Below are 20,039 nucleotides of genomic sequence, written 5' to 3'. Positions count from 1 at the left end.
CCGAAGTAGATCCACCTGATGTGTTTGTAGTAGACTTTTGATCTCCTGATTGAGGTTGACGACGACTTAAACTATAAGAAAGATCAAAATTCATACCCCGATTTCTAATGTTCAGAATACATTTTGCTTTGAACAAGATTTCTTTGTCATCAGACTTACGGGTAATTGTATGTTCCTGTGATTGCACGACGAGTTGAAGTAGATTTAGTTCCGGTAGAAGTTGATGCACTTTTAGCTGATTCCATCTTTTTCAAAATCGTTGCACATGTAGTTGCATCAGTAGGAAGCTTGGTAGGTAGACCTGTTGTGACTTCTTGTTTATCTTGACGTCTGAAATTTTAAGATTAGAGAAAAAAAGTCAAGGAAATGTTAATAGGTTATCTTTGAGATCAAATCATCAGAAATCAAATCTGTGTTTACCTGCTCAAGGCGACTTTTGATGAAGGCTTTGTTTGACTGCTTGCCGGTTGTCCAGACGTTGGGTTTACTGGAGTGGTGGTCGTTACAGTTGTGGTGAGCGCAGGGTTTGCGGTACTAGTGCTCGAGATTGTTGGTGGAGGGTTTTGGGTACTAGTGGTGACTGTCGTAGACGAAGGCTTTGTTTGGGTGTTTGGTGGTGGTGGTGGTGCAGAAACAGGCTTGGCTTGATGGCTTGGCGGTGGTCCAGACACAGGCTTGGTTGGATTGTTGGGTGTTACGGTCACTGGTGACAAAGGTTTAGGTGGATTATGTGGTGTTGGTGGTTTGGGGGGTGGTCCAGTGACAATGGTGACGTTCCGACGGAAAAGACTAGATAAGAAGAAGAAAGTTGTTTGTTAGATGTTGGACCTATAAATTTTTGATGTCTGTTTGAGACTCACCCTTGATCATTGTTAACAGCATCACTGGATGTGGTGGTAAAGAAATAAAGAGGTTAATATTCTGAAATGAAATAGTAAGCAAACAGACATAGGCTTACGGATCTATGGTATTATGTATCCTTAAAGCACATAGAGAGTGTTCAAAAGTTAGCAACTAGCATTTCATGAGAATGCGTGCAGAATGTTTATGTGGAAGAGTTACTGTAAAATCTTACCTGTGAACATTCTCAAGCGCATCCCGAAGACCCACAGGCGGAGACAAGAGTGTGGGTAAAGTGCTTTTGGGAATGCTGGAGGTCACATTGGTCTCGGTAACAATGTTGGTACGGCGAACCAGTCTGAAGTAACAAATGATGAAAAAAAAAGTTAGAAAAGTACGGTAAATGAATGTGTTTGAAATGGAAATGATACAAGAGTTGATTCTGAACTCACGTAAAGGTGTTGTGCGTAGGCGCTTGATTGTGAGCCCCTTGACTCATGACCAATCCAACAGCCAAAGTGGCAAAGCTGACAGTGATTGTGAAACGCATGATGGTGGAAGATGTGAACAAATCAAAAAACGTAGGGAATATTCTAAAAGAATCGAAGCTAATGAAAGTGATTAGAAAAAGAAGTTTAAAACTTGGATTTCAAAAGATTGATTGATGATTTTGAAGACTATGAACACGAAAGAGTAAATGCGATGGTGCTGATTATTAGTGAAGTTTATTATATACAACTATGGTACAATGATGAAGGAGGTATTATTAAAGGTAGAATTAAAAGATGTGATGAGGAGGAATATGATGAAGAGAGAGAGTCTTGAGTTTTATAGCTTCTTGATCTTGCTGAGCTCCCAAGATCATCAGTCGTTCAACACTGTTTGGCCAGAGTTTCAAAGAGCACTTCGGGATGCAAGGGCGCCCGAGGCAAATGCAACATCGCTTCAGTTGCACCGTGGCAATCTTTCTTGAACTTCCTGTGACGATGAAAAAAGGTACTTCACGTGAGGTCAACGCCCAGCTAATGTTATCCCTTCTTCTTCCTAGGTGATGGGACGAAGTGTTAACTATGATAGGAATCGGGGCTGGCGTAGTTGTCTGTGTAAGGATCACTGTGTTGTTATGAAGACGTGCCTCAAAGGTTTTGAAGTTCTTACCAATCTTAGGTAAAGCTGTTCGCATGTTCTTTCACGATTGAAGCTCTTTACCTCTTTTCCTTTTTACAAAGTTATTAGAGTTATATGTTGTCTCTTTACCTCTACATACTTCTTCAATTATTTTTGTAAGCTCATCCACTCTATTATCAACAAAATCTTTCCCTATCCTTCTACAAGTTTAGCCAGTAGTTCTTTAATTGCAGGAATTTTTTTGTACCCGTCATCCCTACCTTTTTCACTTAAAAGGAGTGGCTTTTTTATCTTAATTGTTATGAGTGACCGCTCCTTAAGGGCCTTGTTGCTTCTTCCTACAATCTCGAGTCAGACCTCTCGGGGCCCTCCCGCGTGATTTCAAGCAGTCTTTCAAAAAACAACCTAATCCTGTGCCAAAGACCCTCGTGACCTGGGCATTGCATGCTGTATTAAACCCCAGAACGAGGGACTTAGTTAAGTTAGAGTGCAATTGACTCAAAGGCAACAAAAAGGTCTGCTATGGGGCGGACTAAAAAAGTGTCACAAATTTAAATAGAGGAAGAGGTGGGTAGGACGAAAGTTTTATATGAATCAAAAATCAGTGTGATGATATGATGGAATATATATAAAAGGAGTTGATCTTGAATAAAACTGAGAATAATCTTTGGAAGTGGTATAGAATATGTTTTGAGTTAAAAGTGAAGCAGTGGGAAGAACACAAGTTCGAGATCATTCACTGGGTAGATTATAAATGATCATCAATACAAAGATAAAGAGCTCCTCATTGCGAAAAGGTAATGAAGGATTATTGCAAGAGATTGCACAAGAGACCAACAAATCATTACCTCGAGGCTTCATCACATGGCACCTCTAACATACATACATATTCTCGTATCTAGAAGTTTCCTCCTAGTGCCCATGATCAATGACTTATAAAGAATGCTGTGTTGTTGATGACCTTGATGAGCTTGCTTTGTCAGGTTCATCTTAAGAATCAATCGATCAAATCACTTCAAAACTCAATTCAGTCAACAAGCCTTAGCCAGCTATGATGTAATTTTTCCCCATGACCAATGGGATTCAAGAAGATTTGGAAGGATGGTCCCTAATCATGAGTGAAGCCTGAATGATCACAATGTATCTTGGTCATTCATTACTTTTACCTCAAAAGATACACCCACAATAGATCTTCTTTCTACTCTTACTCTGAAATTGACAAACTTCTACTTTGATTCTTTACAAACCTTCCCCAAAAAACTAACACAAAGATGAACAAGACTTGAAACACAGAAATTACAGGGCTACCAATTAATACAAATTAAAACTCAATCATTACAAGTCCATGCCATGTTTATATATAGATTGACGATTTCTTCATAGAACAACTTAAGATGAAGAGTAAAGAAAGCTCGAAAAGGAAGTACAACTGCCTTACCTCCTCACTAGACTTACGTAAAGATACATGGTGTAGGATGTAAAAGGTAATCGATCAAAGATAGAACAGAGAAGAAAAGATTAGAGGATCGTTACTGATAATTATAAGAACCACCACTACCCTGCTGAACAGCCATTTGGGCCGCATATTGTTGAGCTTGGATCTGAGCTTCCATGTATTGTTGTTGTTGAGCCTGTTGGTATTGCTGTTGGGCAAGAGCTTGTTGATCTTGTTGTTGCTGTCTTTGTTGAGCTTGATTAGTAGTTTGTTGTGCAGCGATACGAGCATCTGACTGGAAATATTGGTGGTTGAGCGCATCTTCGCAAGACAGCCGCTGAGACGGGTCAAACTTCAAGAGACGCTCGAGAAGGTCAGTGGCTTTTATTTCAAAGTCAATAGATGATGTAAAGGTCAGTATGGCTATTCAGTTGGCAGTCTGGTCTGTAGAAAATTTATATTTACCAAATGGATGACATTTTGGATATAGAGACTGAAACGAGATTCTTGCTACTCTTGGAAAGGGGCGTAATTGAATCTCGGGCTAATAGAAAATGATGCAAAGATGATCGATGGTTAGCACAATTCCAAAGATGACAAGGTAAGCAAGAGTTCAAAATGAAGTGACTCAGACTGATTCTGCTTGGATCCTTCGTAGAGTGGTATCATCAGGGGTACCGAGGACACGTAGAATTTGAGTGAGCTGATCGTTGTTGTCTCGACCCCTGAAAAGGGGAACACCGCTGATCACTAGTAGATGATAAGGTTAAGCCAAATCATAGATTTAATGAGCACCATCAACGCAAATGACTACAACGCTTGTTTCGCTGCTTACTTTCAGCCATGATGCAACCTGCACTCCAGACATCTATACTGGTGCTGTATGTCCGACTCCCTAAAAGTACATCGGGAGCCCGATACCAAAGTGTGACAACTTCGTTGGAGAAGGTGTTGACTGGAATTCCAAATGCTCTTGCTAATCCGAAATCGGCCAATTTCAATTCACCGCGCTTGTTGATGAGCAAATTCTGAGGCTTCAAGTCACGATGCAACACTCTGTTCTCATGACAAAATGCAGTTCCTTTCAAAAGCTTCGGAAATACAAATCTAGGTCAGATAGATAATGACAAGTTAAAGGTAAGCAACTTACTTGATACATGAAGCTTCTGACCACATGGCTTTCCAATGCACCCCGGTCACCGTGCGCGTCCATATATTTCTTGAGATCGAGGTCCATAAACTCAAACACCAACATAAGCTTAGTTTCAGTATGAATTACGTCATAGAGTCGAACGATGTTAGGATGTTTGAGTTCTTTCATTAAGCTAATCTCTCGGATCGCCGTAGAGGGTGTTCCTTCTTCTGCATCCAGATGAATCTCTTTGAGGGCTACGATTTCGTTTGTGATCCGAGAGCGACCCTATTGAGGTTATGAATCAAAACTTAATTCCAAATCAAGAGATGAAGTGTAGAAAACTAGATCGAACCTTGTGAACTGTAGCATAAGTACCTTCACCGAGCTGGATGATAAAGATACGAAAGAGATGACGAGCTGTTTAATGATCGATGTTGTTTGGTAAGCGAACAGGAGGAAGAGATAAAGTCAAGCCATGATACCTTTTCTAATTGAATGTAACTTGAGGGGCTGGAAGATGATCGAATGTGTCAATTGAAATCCAAAGTGAGATGACAATAAGCTATTAAACTTACTTCATGATGATGAGGTTGAGATAAATTGATAGATGATAAAGTGATTTGAAGTTGATCGATATTGGTGAGTGTTAGGATGAGGATCAGGATGGATGTTAAGACCAGGAATGATGAAATGAATGATAGTGGTAGTCGTTGGCAGTTGCAGTAAGATCTGATCTGAGGTTCAACTGAATTTTGGCAAATTAGCCTAAAAGGGCTAGGCTACTTAACATCTCAACTTTTATGAAGCAGTCCAAGACCACTCGATCAATTTGCTGCAATTCGGCATGGGGATTGGTTTCATGATTCATCAGCCTCAAGTTTTACATACATTTTACATACATTACGCAAGCACCATCATAATGGCCAGTCTCCGATCGCACTGCCTCGTTTACCAAACAACCTCTTTTGTTGAGAAGGATTACCATGTGGATGAGAATTTTGAATGCTGCAGCTCAGGCTCAGCTAAAAGAATACCTTGACCCATCATAACGAAGTCCCTACGCAGCTTTCGGAATAGACAATTCTGATCAAATTCAAATGATTTCGGATTCAGCCGTATAGCATCTTGATACCCTTCAGGCTTCAGTGCGGGTTCCTAACTTCGCATCTTGAATCATCAGGGGATACTCATATTGATGAGTCATAAGCTCAATTCCACCTTACTAAAACAGACTTTACTAAATTCGAAGCGACGAAAAAGAAACATGGGTTGGTTCGTGATTTATATCTCGGAGCTATCAGCTGGTATTATCACTCCCATTCTTGAAATGTGAAATGTATTACCAGGCTATGAAAAAATAAACCAAAGCGAGAGAAATGATACTAAAAGCCAGAGAAAAGGGGTATGAAAGTACAATGGAGTATTATAAATGAGTCGAAATTGAAATCAATAGTGAACCACTTTATAACGGAATTGGAAGAACATCCGGTTTATGAATCTTCAACTAAAGAATTTCAAAGGGATCACCGTACAAAAAGACGAGTTGCGAAACCAACTTGCGATACGTCTGCGTTTTATCTACCTCTTGCAATAATAACTACAGTAACGCTCTGAGATGACAATGAAAGTGAGATCGGGCTCGCTTGAGCTGGCACTTGTTGGGTCACAGGTGGACTATCAGCATTTCCGGAACTTTGTAATGTTGAAGTCGTGACTTGACCAGGAGTGAAAGGTAAGTTGATGGATACCTGGCGCGTGGATCGATCTGCGTTTGCCAACTGTGCATAGCAAGAGATTGAAGGAAGATAAGTCTAAGTGAATATGAATCAAATGGCCAAAAGTTTAAACTCCTACACCGTACCTTCAAAAAGACTGTACCATCAGAGGATGACACTGTAGCTGACCAACTCAATTTGTCGGTCTTTGAAGGTAGATTGGAAGGTAGATATTTATCCCCTAGATATGTGGCGAACATCTATACAACCATCAAAAAGTAAGTCAGAGTTGAATCACTGCACAGCTCATATCTCAAGGGGGTAGATCAACTGACCTGTTGAACATAGTACGATGTCGTGGGATAGACACGAAGAGCACTGACAAGGCAAAGATGTACATTTGTTAACATCGTGCAATCAAACAAATCGCCAAGTCTTTTTAAAGGTGATCAAGAAGAGTTGAAGGAAATATTTCACTCTGAACTTACTCAAATCCAAGCAAATTTGGGTGCTTATGAGGTTTATGATTTGAAAATCTCGATCAGTTTCGTTGATCGAATTATAACCCAAAGCTGAATAGAACTCACCCATTGTGATGCTTCAGGAACTTGTACATTGATGTAACTAGGAGCATATGCGATACCTGGAAGCAAGAATAACACCGCTTTAGACAGCTTAACCAATCAGGGCTGCTACAAAACGATAAGAGATAGATACGGACCTTCGACTATGTCGGAGTCTAGAGTCGAAAATACAGGCGTGTCAGGACCGGAAGGTGCACAAGAGGAATGGGCTGCGGAACTTGGGACTCACTCCTTTCGAATCCTGTCATATATGCTGCTTCACCTACTGCACCTTCCTGTGTTGGGCGTGCCGGGCCTTGTCCTATCTTGGGCCCATTAGAAGCGAACTGTGACATATTTGATTTAGACTGAGTAACTAGTTCTGTGGATATGAAGTCCAATTTTTATATCATTTTGAACGTACCTCGAGTTGAAATATCTTCTGCCCGTTTCGTGGATAAGAATCGTAGTCTTGAGTATGAGCAACTGAGCATGCGCAAAAGTATCCATAAGTCAACTCATGGTTTGCGCACCGGCACAGGTTTTGGGATTTATCAAGATTTCAAGTTCATGGTGAGGATATAGACTCACCATACCATTCTGCAGTCTGGTAGCTATGGATATCCCAGCCATACGGTTCCGGTTGCAGATCGGGTTTGTGTGGAACATTGGTGGCAACAAACTTGAGCTGAGGAAACTGTTGCATAAGCGCTGGTGCAAGGTGCCCCCATCGGTATGAATAACTAGAATTGGATCAAATAAAAGCGTGCAGGTTGAAGATGAGCCTCCGACTACCAGTTGATCACAAGCCGAGTGTACTGTTGAGGATCCGACATACGTTGCGGAGTCAAAAAAGTCTTCGTTGCCGACCTCAACAAATCGCACCGGGAAAGGCTCGGGGTGACCTAAAGAGGCGCGGAGAGCACCTGCTTTTGTTGAAGCAGGGCCCACGATAAAATTAAGCTACTCGTCGGAGTGCGCACGTATCAGCATTCAGCGGATTGATTCTGTGTTGAGAATGCGGGGGCCGTCAAAAAGCTAACCATATCCACACCTTCTTGAATGTATTTATCAATTTCTGATTCGGGTACAGCCTTGAATGGTGATAAACTCAGACCTGACCTAGTAGCGGTTCAAACAGAAGCGCACAAGCACAATTGAGGTTATCAATGGTTACTACTCTTTGATAAATTTAGATGCTTTTGGGTCAGACAGCAAATCACCAAACTGATGCAATGAATTCCATGTTCAAGTCTTCGCAGAACTGTAAGACTTCGAACAATCCGAAGCCTACGACAATAAAAGTTATCATGAAGAGTTGATTCAGCAAGGTTGAACTTCAAAATGAAGTCGTCTTAAGAAATCGCAAGATTTACCGTCGGTATTAGTGTAACCCCAATTTCCTTTCTAGATCATAAAAAATGGATTTCAAGATCGGCTTTTGAAGTCTTTGCTAGTTGATCATTCAGACTTACACGTCCAGGTCGGTCAGTCAGTGGACCGACAGTCCGATCCCACTTCCATCTGTCGCCTGCACTATAACCTTCGATATTGTTGCTAAGAGAATCACAGACAGCTATCAGATCTCTGACTGGATCCACCCGGAAAGGCGATGTCACTCACCCACCCCACCGAAAAAAACTTCGCTTGAGAGCCGCTGTAGCCTATATTTTTGACAAGAATGGACACTATCAAGGACGCGAAAACTTGAAGGTGCAATCGGGATGCTCCACTGACCTGGGCCAAATCAATTCTAACACCATTGGGACGATTTTTAAAGGTTGGTGGAAATAAACTTGCCAACGTGATGTGAATCACTTCATCGGCATTTGATGTCGAAGTAAATGCGATTGCAAAGTCGTTTTTGGCGTCAGCTGCTGAATTTTTTGGACGAAGCTGAACGTCGAACTTTTGCCATGTGTCAGTAAGACACGATGATTGGATGCTTTCTTGAGCTAGGATAGTTCCAGATTGTCCTGTAGTCAATAGTTGCACGCTCATTCCGGGACCGCACTTGGTCCCTTTAGTAGCGATCTTGGCATAGAAGGAGGCGGTGTAGGTCCATGCTTGATCAACCTTGATGCCTATTTAACGCGTGTACCAACATGATCCAAGTAACATCAGCTCAACAGAATATCTCGGGTCGCCTTCGCTAGTTTTGACGTCGAAGGTAGAGTTTCAATATTACCCCAATAACCCGAATTCACCACGGAGCCTTGCTGGCCAGCTGCGACGGTAACCTCTAAAGCGTTCGGTAAAGCCTCTGAAAGTGGAAGAGATCCGGATAGATCTACAGCCGCCAGCTTGATATTGCCATTGGAACTCCAAGCCTCTAAGGCATCGGCTTGGTTTTTGGGATTTTTGCCTTGTAACGCTCGATTACGAAGCAGCTCCGCGTATAAGCCCCCATCTCCTGCGTGCTGTTTCAAGGTTTGAATGGGGAATTAATCTAAGAAGCTCAGTGAACAGGTTGACTAATCGACTGGGGACTAACGTTGATGTCCTCATACATCATACCATAAAGATTAGGGATAGTCTGAGCTGGCTTGCCTTCCAAGGTGATGACAGTGGGTCCGCCATTTTGGGCCTGGGATTGTAGGATGAGGGCCAGTGAAAGTGACAAATAAGCAGGAAAATGTGCTAGAGATTTCCGCATCGTGATGAAATGATGCTTCAACTTCGCGAATGATCGACTGGAAACTCAGCAAGAGAAAAGTGTGTGAAATAACTTAAAGCTGGTGTGGGCGAGGGATCAAGAGCTTGGCCCATTTATAGGCCCCAGACTCCCGAGAATGAGATTTCCCAGACTTGTTCCTTCGATGGAAAAGGTGGACATTTTGTTGGACATATTCAACATCACTTGCAATGCGTGCGACTTGTCCATCAGGTTTGAGTCAAGCCTGTCCACCTCGGGGCTCTGAATAAGGCGATTCAGAGAATTCGATTATCGTTGAGATCCGGCGAAAGTGGGCGAAAAGGCAGATGGGCGAAAAGTATCCTCAAGACGCCACCTTCCTGTATGTACATAGGAAGATGGCTTGAGCCTTGGATGTAGTACCTTGTATGTAGTACAGTCAGTGACAAAAAGTTTACGTACCTCGACTACATATGTAATAGTGCAGTGAGGTCTATGAGTGTTTTTGTCCTCGAGCATCTTCTCTATACCAACCCCAAACCTCTTAGAAAATGAAGACCTGCACCCTTTCTCCCACCCGAAAGGCTTCCATCGTTTACATGCACCAAATTGGCATTCCTGGCACTCAAATTGCTAAAAAACTGGGCCATCCCAAGTCTACTGTCTACACAGTCATCTACAATGACCGTAAAAAACGCGTATCAACGACCTCAAAAACACTCGGAAGACCGAAGAAATTCTCAGAACGTGATCAGCGAACTTTGAAGCAAATTTTTAAAAAAAACCGACGCGCTTCAGCTGCCTGGATCGCTAGCAAACTACCAATTAAAGCAAGTCTTCAAACGATCCGATCAGAAATTCGAAGACTTGGGTTTAACTCTTGAGTGGCAGTAGTCAAGCCTTATCTCAAGAGCCAACACATTCTAAGGCGTCTTCAGTTTGCTAAACAGTACAAAGATTGGACTTACAATGATTGGAAGAAGGTCATATGGACCGATGAGTCGTCTTTTGAAATAGGAAAGCCTGCAAAGAAGGTTTGGGTGTGGCGTAAGTCCGGTGAAAAATACAACCAAGATTGTTTAGCACCAAGTTTCAAGAGTGGACAAACTTCGGTAATGATCTGGGGTGCATTCACAGCCGAAATTCGCTTGCCGATGACCATAATGCCCCCAGGACGTCGATCTGGACCCGATTTTGTCGATTTGATCTATCGACGCATCATCGAACCATTTATCAGCTCACCTAATTGTCCACACGATCTTATCTTGATGGAGGATGGAGCCCCGGTACACACAAGTAAAGTGGCAAAAGAATGGAGAGATCAACATTCAATTACAAAGTTAAATTGGCCAGCAAACAGTCCAGACTTGAACCCGATTGAGAACCTCTGGAACATAATGAAAAGGAATGTTTCTGAAAAACATCAGCCTCGCACACCTCAAGAAATGCGTGAAGCCCTGTTTACCGAGTGGAAAGCAATCCCTCAGAGCAAGCTTCAAGCTTTGGTTGAATCCATGCCTGATCGGATCAAGGCTGTGATCAAGGCAAAGGGTAGACACACTCGCTGGTAAAAATTGTTGTATTCTAGAGTCTACATTACAATTACACATCCTGAAATTTGATCATAGATACTCTGACGAGTGGCCATCTAGACCGTGTGCTTTAAGGTATAGAAGTACATGAGATGTTGAGTACAATATGCTTCTTGAGAGTTGCCAAATCGGTCAGTTATAGTACAGGTACGTAAACTTTTTGTCACCGACTGTACAGGTCGCAATCGGAAACTCGCTCACTTCCAGCTCGCGACTATCAAGAGAGCATATGTAAGTAGGAGAAAACAATCACCTCCGCTAACGTCGTCAGATTGCATAACATCTGGCTGAGAAATGAATTGATCAAGCTCTGTCTGATTTAGAAAGATCAGCTTGACATATTCTGTTTTTAAGTTTTTTTTTTGCTTTCAAGTTTTTGGCTCCACTTCTTTGAACGGTCATTGGTTTTTATTTTCATTTCCACGTTTTATAAAGCTTGGATTGATAAATGTTGGCTTAAGCATTTTAAAGTGATTCAAATCTTCGAGTGTTTTGGTTTTATATCCTAAAGACTTGGATGAAATCTAACACCATCTTCCTCCACCCTTTATGATGATATGATGAATAATCTAAAAAAGTGAGATGCATCTGTTCTTCATCGAGATAGATAAAAATTGTTCGTATTGATTGAAATCTATAAACTTGAATCGAAGCAAAGGGTGAATGTTTTTATGTTGTAATGTTATATTATCATAATTGATGATCTGGTATACCATTGAGGTCTGCCAGGCCACCGAAATCCGGAAGCTTAAGCCACCTCACAAGTGGCTTATATTTTTGAATTGCGCTGTACCTCTTGCACGGACTTGGTACAGGCTGTCTCGTACATGAGACTTTTTGCCCGGGGATCGTTTCGCCCATTTCCAACAATCCTCGAATGCTCCCCCAAGTCGGTATCAACCCTTTTGATTTCTTTTAAAGCTGTGAGTGTGACACCGTGATTGTGAAGTACTCCCTTGCTACTGCTCAGCTAACAAGACCATGTATGGTATTAAGGGAGATTCAAGTGAAAAATTGCCAATTTGATGTGATCAATTCTCTACAAACCCCAATCTCTCAATATGCCTACCTCACTACAACCATCAAGATAAATTAGATAGCCAGGTTTGAGTGTTTATCACAATCAAAACCATCGAAGAAACAATCCAACGACGTCCAATACGTTGTAGAACTCCTACGCTGTGTGGCGTAGGCTGAGCCGGAGAGGGGAAGAATCACCGCAGAAAGAATAACAAGATGCGGGTGAAACTATGATTGTCGTAGACTGCCCTCAACCTTGAAATAACAGTTCAAAAATAAAAAAAGCAAGGAAGCAACTCTCTAACAACTTTCTACCTTCACAAGTCTAACACGTAACACTATTCTGATATTTCTAAAAAAAACCGCAAGATCTGGCGGAATCCAACAATACCCTACACAAAGATATACTAGATGTTGAAGCAAAGATATGTAGATTTTGAGTTTAATGTAATTCTTGCTATGAGTAAAAAATTAATGATAAAAAATGATATATGGAAAGCCCTGATAAAAAAAACCCGGCCCTGAGCTTGAATCCAACCAACTGACAACTGTTTCACGACTCAGCTCAGCAAAACTACAATAAAAGAAAAAAAATAAAACAACAACACTACAATTCTTCAAGATCAACCACTACAAACGATGATCTAAACTACGATAAAGGTTTGTTTTATTATCTATCTTTCTTTTTCTTTCAATGAGATAAAAAAAATCCTAACAAACTTGATTTTAATCGGACACACTAACTAACGATGATATTCTGATTCTTTGATGGAACACTCTAAAAAAAACCTTATATGATGTCAAGAACACTTGAACACACGATTAAAACACTTAGACACGGACACGAAGCCGATAACAACAATCAGAACACTTTAACAACTAACACTAGAACACTCTTTGATCCACACTAATACGCGAATCACACGAAAAGAACACTTGATGATCCCTTGGATGGATCACAAAAAAAGAAAAACGATACCACCGATTCCTACACAAACTAGACAAAAAAAACGAGACCGATACATTTAAGAAAAAACCTCCTGATCACTCCCTCCTCCCTTTCCAATTTCGACTTCATCTCCGATCGGGCCTCTATGTTCAAATCACGACATCACCAGATTCACTTTGATTTTCGATTTAGTTTTATTTCAAAACAGCTAAGTACCCTGTTTTTTACTGCTCATCCTTTTATTAACTTGTTCATGATCTGTGTTGACTCCCTTTTTTTTTCTTTCTTTCACTCATCTCTTCTCTCTAGTTGTTTAGATTTCGATTTTCAGGACCTCTCGATCGCACTTCATCCTCAAGCTCCAGCTCGATCTTCACACCATCGATTTACAATGTAAGTTCAATTTCTTTTCTCTCCTTCTACACTATCCCATCCTTGACTTTATGTATTTAGATTTCGATTTTGACATCATTTAAGTAAGTTTCTTTTCCCATTCACTTCTTTGTTTGTTCTCATACTGACTCCTTTACCTCCTTTCTTTGTTTTCATTAGTTTTAACTTTGGACCTCAAAATCGAATTCCTATTTAGTTTCAATTTCGATTCTGATCTTTGATTTAGATCTTGATAAATATGTAAGTCTTTTCTCTCTTAACTTTCTTTCTACTATTCATCTTGCACAACACTGACACCACCCTCTTTCTCTATCTCAATTTAAACCCTCAAAATCGATCCTTCTATTAAGTTTTTCATTAGTTTTAACTTCAGACCTCAAAATCGAATGTCTATTCTGTTTCCTTTTTTTTTCTATTCTTATTGTATCTGATGAATAGATTGATGGATTCAGTTTCGATTCTGACCTTTGATCTTGATCTTCATTTAAGTAAGTTCTTTCATTTCTTTATCTTTGTTTGTTCTTGTTTACTAACTTTATCTTCTTTGTTTAAAATTTTGATTCCCTTTTCATTTCGCTTCTAGGTATCTATTTGATAAGTTGAAACAAAAGCTTCCATAGGACCCCTCTATCTCGATCACTACTCAACTCTAACCACCTTCACTTCAATATCAATCAATTCAGTCTCTAACTACACCAACTCCATTTCGATCTCAGCCTGTTTCAACTACAATCTTCATAAACATTCAATTCAATTTCGATCTTGAGCTCTGATCTATCTTGTAAGTCTTTTGTTACTTTCTCTTTCATCTTTGTCTATCTAGATTTTGATTTTGAGGTCTGTTCTTAACATTTTTCTCCACTCTCTTACACAATAATGACAAGTTATATTGTTTCTTTATTTGTCTGTCATTCGATTTTGAACTTTGCATCAATTGTTTAAGATTAATTCATTTAAATTTGATTGTAGGCCTTCTTAATCAATTTTCAACTCTCTTGACTTCAATTTTAATTTCGACTTCTTGATCATTTAGGTAAGTTTTTTGTTCCTTCTATTCTGTTGCATCATTTAAACTGACTTCTCCACTTTCTCCTGACTTGCTTTAATGTTAGTTCATAGCTGCATAGATTCCAATTTCAATTCTTGACTTCTTTCTTGTAGATCAACTGTTTGGGGATTGATTAATCTACTAGGTGAGTTTTCATTCTTGATTCATCAATTCTAATCTTATTTGTGTAACATCAATGTTGACATTTTCAATTTTTGACCCTCTTTTTTTTTCCAAGGTATGTATGTATCTCATTTATTTATCTTTTTTGTATGTATTGTTTTTATTTGAACTTCTATGTCTGTATAAAATATACCATTTTGAATGTAAGATTGATGTTCATTGAGAATAACAAGATCCATATAGTGATAATTTGAATTGAAATGATGATTTTGATTATTTGTCTTGAGTCCACATGCCTTGATAAAAATTGAAGAGTGTGATTTATGGATCTTTTCTTTTTTCTGTTGTGAGTTGATCTAATGTAATAATAAAAAAAATGATATGAGATTAAGACGTGATCATAGGAATTGCTTTCCACAACGTGTCCGTATCATGATTTTGACAATGATCGACAACATGTACTTCCACTTGCTCAAAGACCAAGGTCTTATCAATAGGGGTTGGGCAAAAAATCGACCAACCGGTTTGCAAACACAATTCAGTCGCAGTTCAAAAATTTCGGAATGCTTTTGAGATTGCTCAAAAGCAATATGAAAGCCACTCAAAACTGACAAACATTTTTGTCTGTCTTTTTGTGTCGCAAAAAAATATACCGGTATGAAGTGTTTCTTCACGACTCCAAAGCTGTCGCCATTCAAAAGTCCTACAGGGCTAAGCCATTTGTGCCGCTACAAGCCACACAAACACTCTGTTCACCTTTTACAGGTCTCTGGTCTCTTCTGTGAAAGGTGCAACAGTCTACCCAAGTACCACCTGGTGTGGATTTTGCTGAGCAATCGGTGGGGGCTGGAGGAGGAAAATCAGAGCCAAAGACTGACTTTGGGACTCTTCGGGTCCCTGGCAGAGCGGCAGACCTCGGCAGACCTGTGAAACCTTCACACAATTGATTTCGGCCATCTTTGGCTCTTTTCGACTCACTTCTCAAGGGCGCAAAACCGGTTGGTCGCTTTTTCGCCCAACCCCTAATGACTCTTCATACCAGTACAAGCATCGGTGTCTTTGCAAGCAAGCCAACAACCGTACGGTTGTAAATTTGGCATCACACACTCTGGTGAAGTCGGTGTGAGGGAGGTTTGGGGGAGCGTAACCGTATCGGTCTTACTCTGAGACTATCTCTGAGACTATCCAAAATTTACAAAAATAAAGTGGCTTGTTGTACACTTAACGCACAGATTGGTGGCAGCTGGTAGGACTGTATGGTTCATACGTACAGTTTATTAGAAATCTGATCCCAATGCTCGGTCTTGACCAGCTCCCTGCAACAAAAAAAATGCCTCTTGTGAAATTTTTCATTGCAAAGATGTGGTCCATCCACCAAGAGAAATTTGATGGGGGAATCACCCTCCGATAAATTCAGACCATGACCAGCACCATAGAGCACATCACAACCTAATACACAAAACTTAACAAAATCTTCGAGAAGAAGATTATCCCATATCCTAGGTACGTTCTGGATAGATCTCGCAATGATCTTGAAAAGCATGATCAAAGTATAATGAGAATATGGGATTGATGAGTTTGTAGATCGTGATTGATTGATTGATCGGACTGAAGTAGGTCACTTCTGACTTCAAATATCATATACAGTGTCTTTTTGACTCCCCTCGTCGCATCAGACCATCAACCCGTAGACTAACAACCGAAACATCGTGAGTTGTTTCAATCGAGTTCAATAGGTTCCTGCTTGAAGCAGAAGTTGACCTCTTATGATGTAAAGTCTCACACATCGGTCAACATCCAATTATTGCACCGTAGTGGATCTAACAACTTGATCTCATTGATCAAGGTTATCTATGTACATACATAGAGTACATACATAGACATGGATCCATCTTGATCCACCGCTCATTTGGAGGTGATGGGTTTGTTAACAAAAGACCTGTGTACAGGCTTGGGTAGGGCCGAGAAGGTCAGAGAATCAAAAGTCATGCCCCTCTTGGAAAACAGGTGCCACTTGAAAAAATTTATACTATCCCTGTATGTCCCAGGGATAGTCTCAGGTAGTCTCAGAGTAAGTCTGATACTGCAACTCTCCCTGAATAATTTGATATCCAGTACAATTTGCGTGTACAGCATCCATATATGATATTTCCCAGTACGCTGTGTGTTGGTTTCCCTGGAACTCAACAGCTTCGAGCACAAAAGTGGCAGACAAGTTCCCATTGATTTTTGTAGGCCACAGCCCACCCACCGGTGGTCCACCTTATTTCTTGTATTGCACAGTCGATTTCAAAAAACTTGTCCAATTATGAAGTGTTCCCGCAAAGTGGTCCTATCCTCCCCTTTGTGTCATCACGTCTCACCAATGCGTCAATGTGTTTGCACACACACATTCTGGTACTGGTAGTATGCAAATGCCCGTTCTATGCGGAGGTCCGTCTGGTTTGATGGCCAAGGGGATCTTTGGTACAAAGTTGTGGAGTTTTGATCAACATTCATGCAGGATCCCTCCTCTCTGGCCACCCAGAGGGGCTCATACCCACACCCTAACTTAACCAAGTCCATCTGCTCTATTGCGGCAAGAGCTTGCGAGGAGAGGACCCACACCCAACTTCTGTCAAAACTTTGTTACATATAATTTCTGAAAACCATCAGCTGTTTGTACAAGGGGGGAGCGTAACCGTATTGGTCTTTTTCTGAGACAAACTCACTCTGAGACAACCCTGAGACTATCAAAAATTTACAAAAATTATGTGGCTTGTCATACACTTATCGCACAGGTTGGTGGCGTCTGGTAGGACTGTATGGTTCATACGTACAGTGGATTAGAAATCCATTACAATGGCTTGGTCTTGACTCTTGTCCAGCTCTCTGGAAGGCTTGAAAAAAATCCAACCGTGAACTTTTCCATCACAAAGATGTCCATTTGGATTTTGAGCTCCTCGTATCTGTTGATGGGGGAATCACCCTCTGATAAATTCAGACCACGACCAGCACGATAGAGCACATCAGCACCTAATACACAAAACTTAATAAAATCTTCAAGAAGAAGATTATTCCATATCCTAGGTACGTTCTGGATAGATCTCGCAATAAGCTTGAAAGGCATGGTCAAAGTAGAATGCAAATAACGGGATCGATGAGATTGTAGATAGTGATTGATTGATTGATTGGACGGAAGTAGGTTGCTTCTGACTTCAAATATCATGTGAGGGTAGAGCACTCTTTTGGAGTACTCTAGGCTCACTAAAGTTGGTAAATAGGTAATGAAGTAGTACAATTCAATTCTTTATTTCAAATATGTAGTACTTACAATCTGAAATAAAGAAAAGAATGAAAGTAAAAAAAAGCTACTAACAGTCTGTTTGGACAAATCCAGACAGACTACAGTTAGTTGACTCCTTAAAAGGAGATTTCAATTATAATCAAAGTATTATAATAAATGGAAGCTGGATCCAAGGCTTCCCTTCAATATTCCAAGTGACAGATTGAAGAGTGAGGTCAAGATCACTAGACTGGTTGTTCTTAAAGTCACCAACTTGGGGTTGTTCTTAAGGTCACCAACCTGAAAGTACTTGTCTGTAGGTCACTAGCCTTGGGTTGTTCAAAGGTCACCAACCTAGTTGTTTCTACTTAGGGGAAGTAGAGGATCCAGAAATGGGTGAAGGGATTACTACTTACTTTTAGTCAGGAAGCTGATTAAAGTTATGAAGTTATCACTAGTCTTATATTTATAAGACTCTTGATGTTACTTCAATAGAACTTTAATGTTGTTCTTTAAAAGTATGGTGTAATAATTGCTTGGGGGATTCTCTTGAAGGATGAGAGAGGAGGGGCTTATATACTCTCCTCTCTAAACCTAATTGGAGTGATATTTTGTCTTTCTCACTACATTGGTTCAGGGTTGATCATTACTAGTGATACTTAATTACATATGTGTGTTATGTATAATATGTAATATAAGCATTTTAACTCTTGACACTGAGTTATGAAGTGTAGTTTGTGTTCTATTACATGTTACATGTTGTTTAGAGAGTACATGTATATGTAATAATATGTTTATGTCTTTTATAGCATGTTACATACTGTATATAGGCTATATGTATATGTAATAAGGTTTGTATCTGATAATTCAATATTACAAGTTAGTTTTGGGTACATGGATATGTACTCAGGGCTGACATATCATATCCAGTGTGTTTTTGACTCCTGTCATCGCATCAGACCATCAACTTGTAGGCTAACAACCAAAACATCGTGATTTGTTTCATTTCAATCGAGTTCAATATGTTCCTGCTTGAAACAGAAGTTGACCTCTTATGAAAAGTCTCTCCCATCGGTCAACATTCAATCATTGCACTGTAGGGCATCTAACAACTTGCTCTCATTGATCAAGGTTATCTATGTACATACATAGATAGATATGGATCCATCTTGATCCATCGCTCATCTGGAGGCAATTGTTTTTGTTAACAAAAGACCTGTGTACAGGCTTGGGTAAGGGCCGAGAAGGTCTGAGAATCAAAAGTTACGCCCCTCTTGGAAAACAGGCGCCACTTGAAAAAAAAATATACTATCCCTGGGACATACAGGGATAGTCTCAGGTAGTCTCAGAGTAAGTCTGATACTGCAACTCTCCCTACAAGGGACCAGTGGGGAAGGTGCCTGTATAGCTCAAATGTCATTCAGCCATCTTCTATGCACCCACATGCTGAACATGTTCAAAATAACCATGTCACCTATGCTTTCACATGCTGAACCAGAACACGGTTGCGCTTGAGGATAACTGGGAACGTTCCCTAGATGGTTGAGGAACATAGTTCCTACGCCCCAAGCGGCAAATGAAGTTGGAATATGTCTCGCTACCTGTCCCACATACAGACACCGTGCCAAATTGATTCCAATCTCCCACTTGCTTCTCCCACCTTGACCTTGCACAATCCCAGGCATTCCCTCATCTCCAACAACCATTGACTCATAATCCCCATGAAAAATAGTGCTTTAATAAAAGAACTTAATGGGGCAGTGAGGAAGTAGCATCACTTTTGAAGATCTTGGATCATGGGTTTACTGTGTTCAAGGCAATATAGGCCCATCTGTGTGCTGCTTCCACCAGCAGATTGGTCTTGTGCTTTGACTTGCTGAGGTCTCAATCGCTTGATGAACACCACACTTGCAAACAATGATGTTCTACAAGCCTCTTATACTTATTGGGTGTGGCTAAAGTTGCTCCAAGTTTTCCGTTGAGGTGTGGTTTTGCAAAGGCTGCATGGTTGTGTTTTAGCATGCAACACACCAACTTGGATCCAAAAGCAAGAGGGACCTTGCTCCTCCTTGCTTGTGTATTTGGAACTTGGAGGACTTGTTATCTCACTGTGTCAAACACATTGAGATGTAGTCTGACACTGCGGTTGGCAGAGATGTGCAATACATATGGGATACTTACTTAGGAACATTCCTTAG

At 40.5% G+C, this 20,039-nt stretch overlaps 3 protein-coding genes across 3 annotated transcripts; 1 reads left to right on the top strand and 2 right to left on the bottom strand.

Annotated features, from left to right (window-relative positions):
• Nucleotides 1–3,179: 3,179 nt before the first annotated feature.
• MELLADRAFT_71281 (uncharacterized protein) lies at nt 3,180–5,226 on the bottom strand (the record flags this gene model as incomplete). The annotated part of the gene is made up of 8 exons (XM_007407371.1): nt 3,180–3,784; nt 3,869–3,947; nt 4,038–4,153; nt 4,239–4,494; nt 4,554–4,823; nt 4,891–4,923; nt 5,021–5,048; nt 5,114–5,226. 8 exons carry the CDS (start codon nt 5,116–5,118, stop codon nt 3,498–3,500), a joined length of 1,074 nt encoding a protein of 357 aa, XP_007407433.1.
• Nucleotides 5,227–6,112: 886 nt separating this feature from the next.
• Nucleotides 6,113–9,472, bottom strand: MELLADRAFT_96325 (family 51 glycoside hydrolase; the record flags this gene model as incomplete). The annotated part of the gene is made up of 18 exons (XM_007407370.1): nt 6,113–6,303; nt 6,417–6,513; nt 6,589–6,688; nt 6,742–6,764; nt 6,841–6,896; nt 6,975–6,992; nt 7,067–7,184; nt 7,241–7,302; nt 7,408–7,559; nt 7,655–7,779; nt 7,860–7,938; nt 8,040–8,106; nt 8,193–8,223; nt 8,292–8,373; nt 8,440–8,480; nt 8,554–8,900; nt 9,005–9,236; nt 9,311–9,472. The coding sequence occupies 18 exons, from the start codon at nt 9,470–9,472 to the stop codon at nt 6,113–6,115; spliced, it is 1,983 nt and encodes a 660-aa protein (XP_007407432.1).
• A 2,270-nt stretch (nt 9,473–11,742) lies between these two features.
• MELLADRAFT_96324 (uncharacterized protein) lies at nt 11,743–12,139 on the top strand (the record flags this gene model as incomplete). The annotated part of the gene is made up of 2 exons (XM_007407590.1): nt 11,743–11,807; nt 11,965–12,139. The coding sequence occupies 2 exons, from the start codon at nt 11,743–11,745 to the stop codon at nt 12,137–12,139; spliced, it is 240 nt and encodes a 79-aa protein (XP_007407652.1).
• Between the last annotated feature and the right edge of the window lie 7,900 nt (nt 12,140–20,039).

This window comes from Melampsora larici-populina (genome assembly GCF_000204055.1).
Source record: "Melampsora larici-populina 98AG31 unplaced genomic scaffold MELLAscaffold_9, whole genome shotgun sequence".
Classification (NCBI taxonomy): domain Eukaryota; kingdom Fungi; phylum Basidiomycota; class Pucciniomycetes; order Pucciniales; family Melampsoraceae; genus Melampsora; species Melampsora laricis-populina.
The sequence above is the reverse complement of the archived record's forward strand: the minus strand, read 5'-3'. Positions and strand labels throughout refer to the sequence as shown.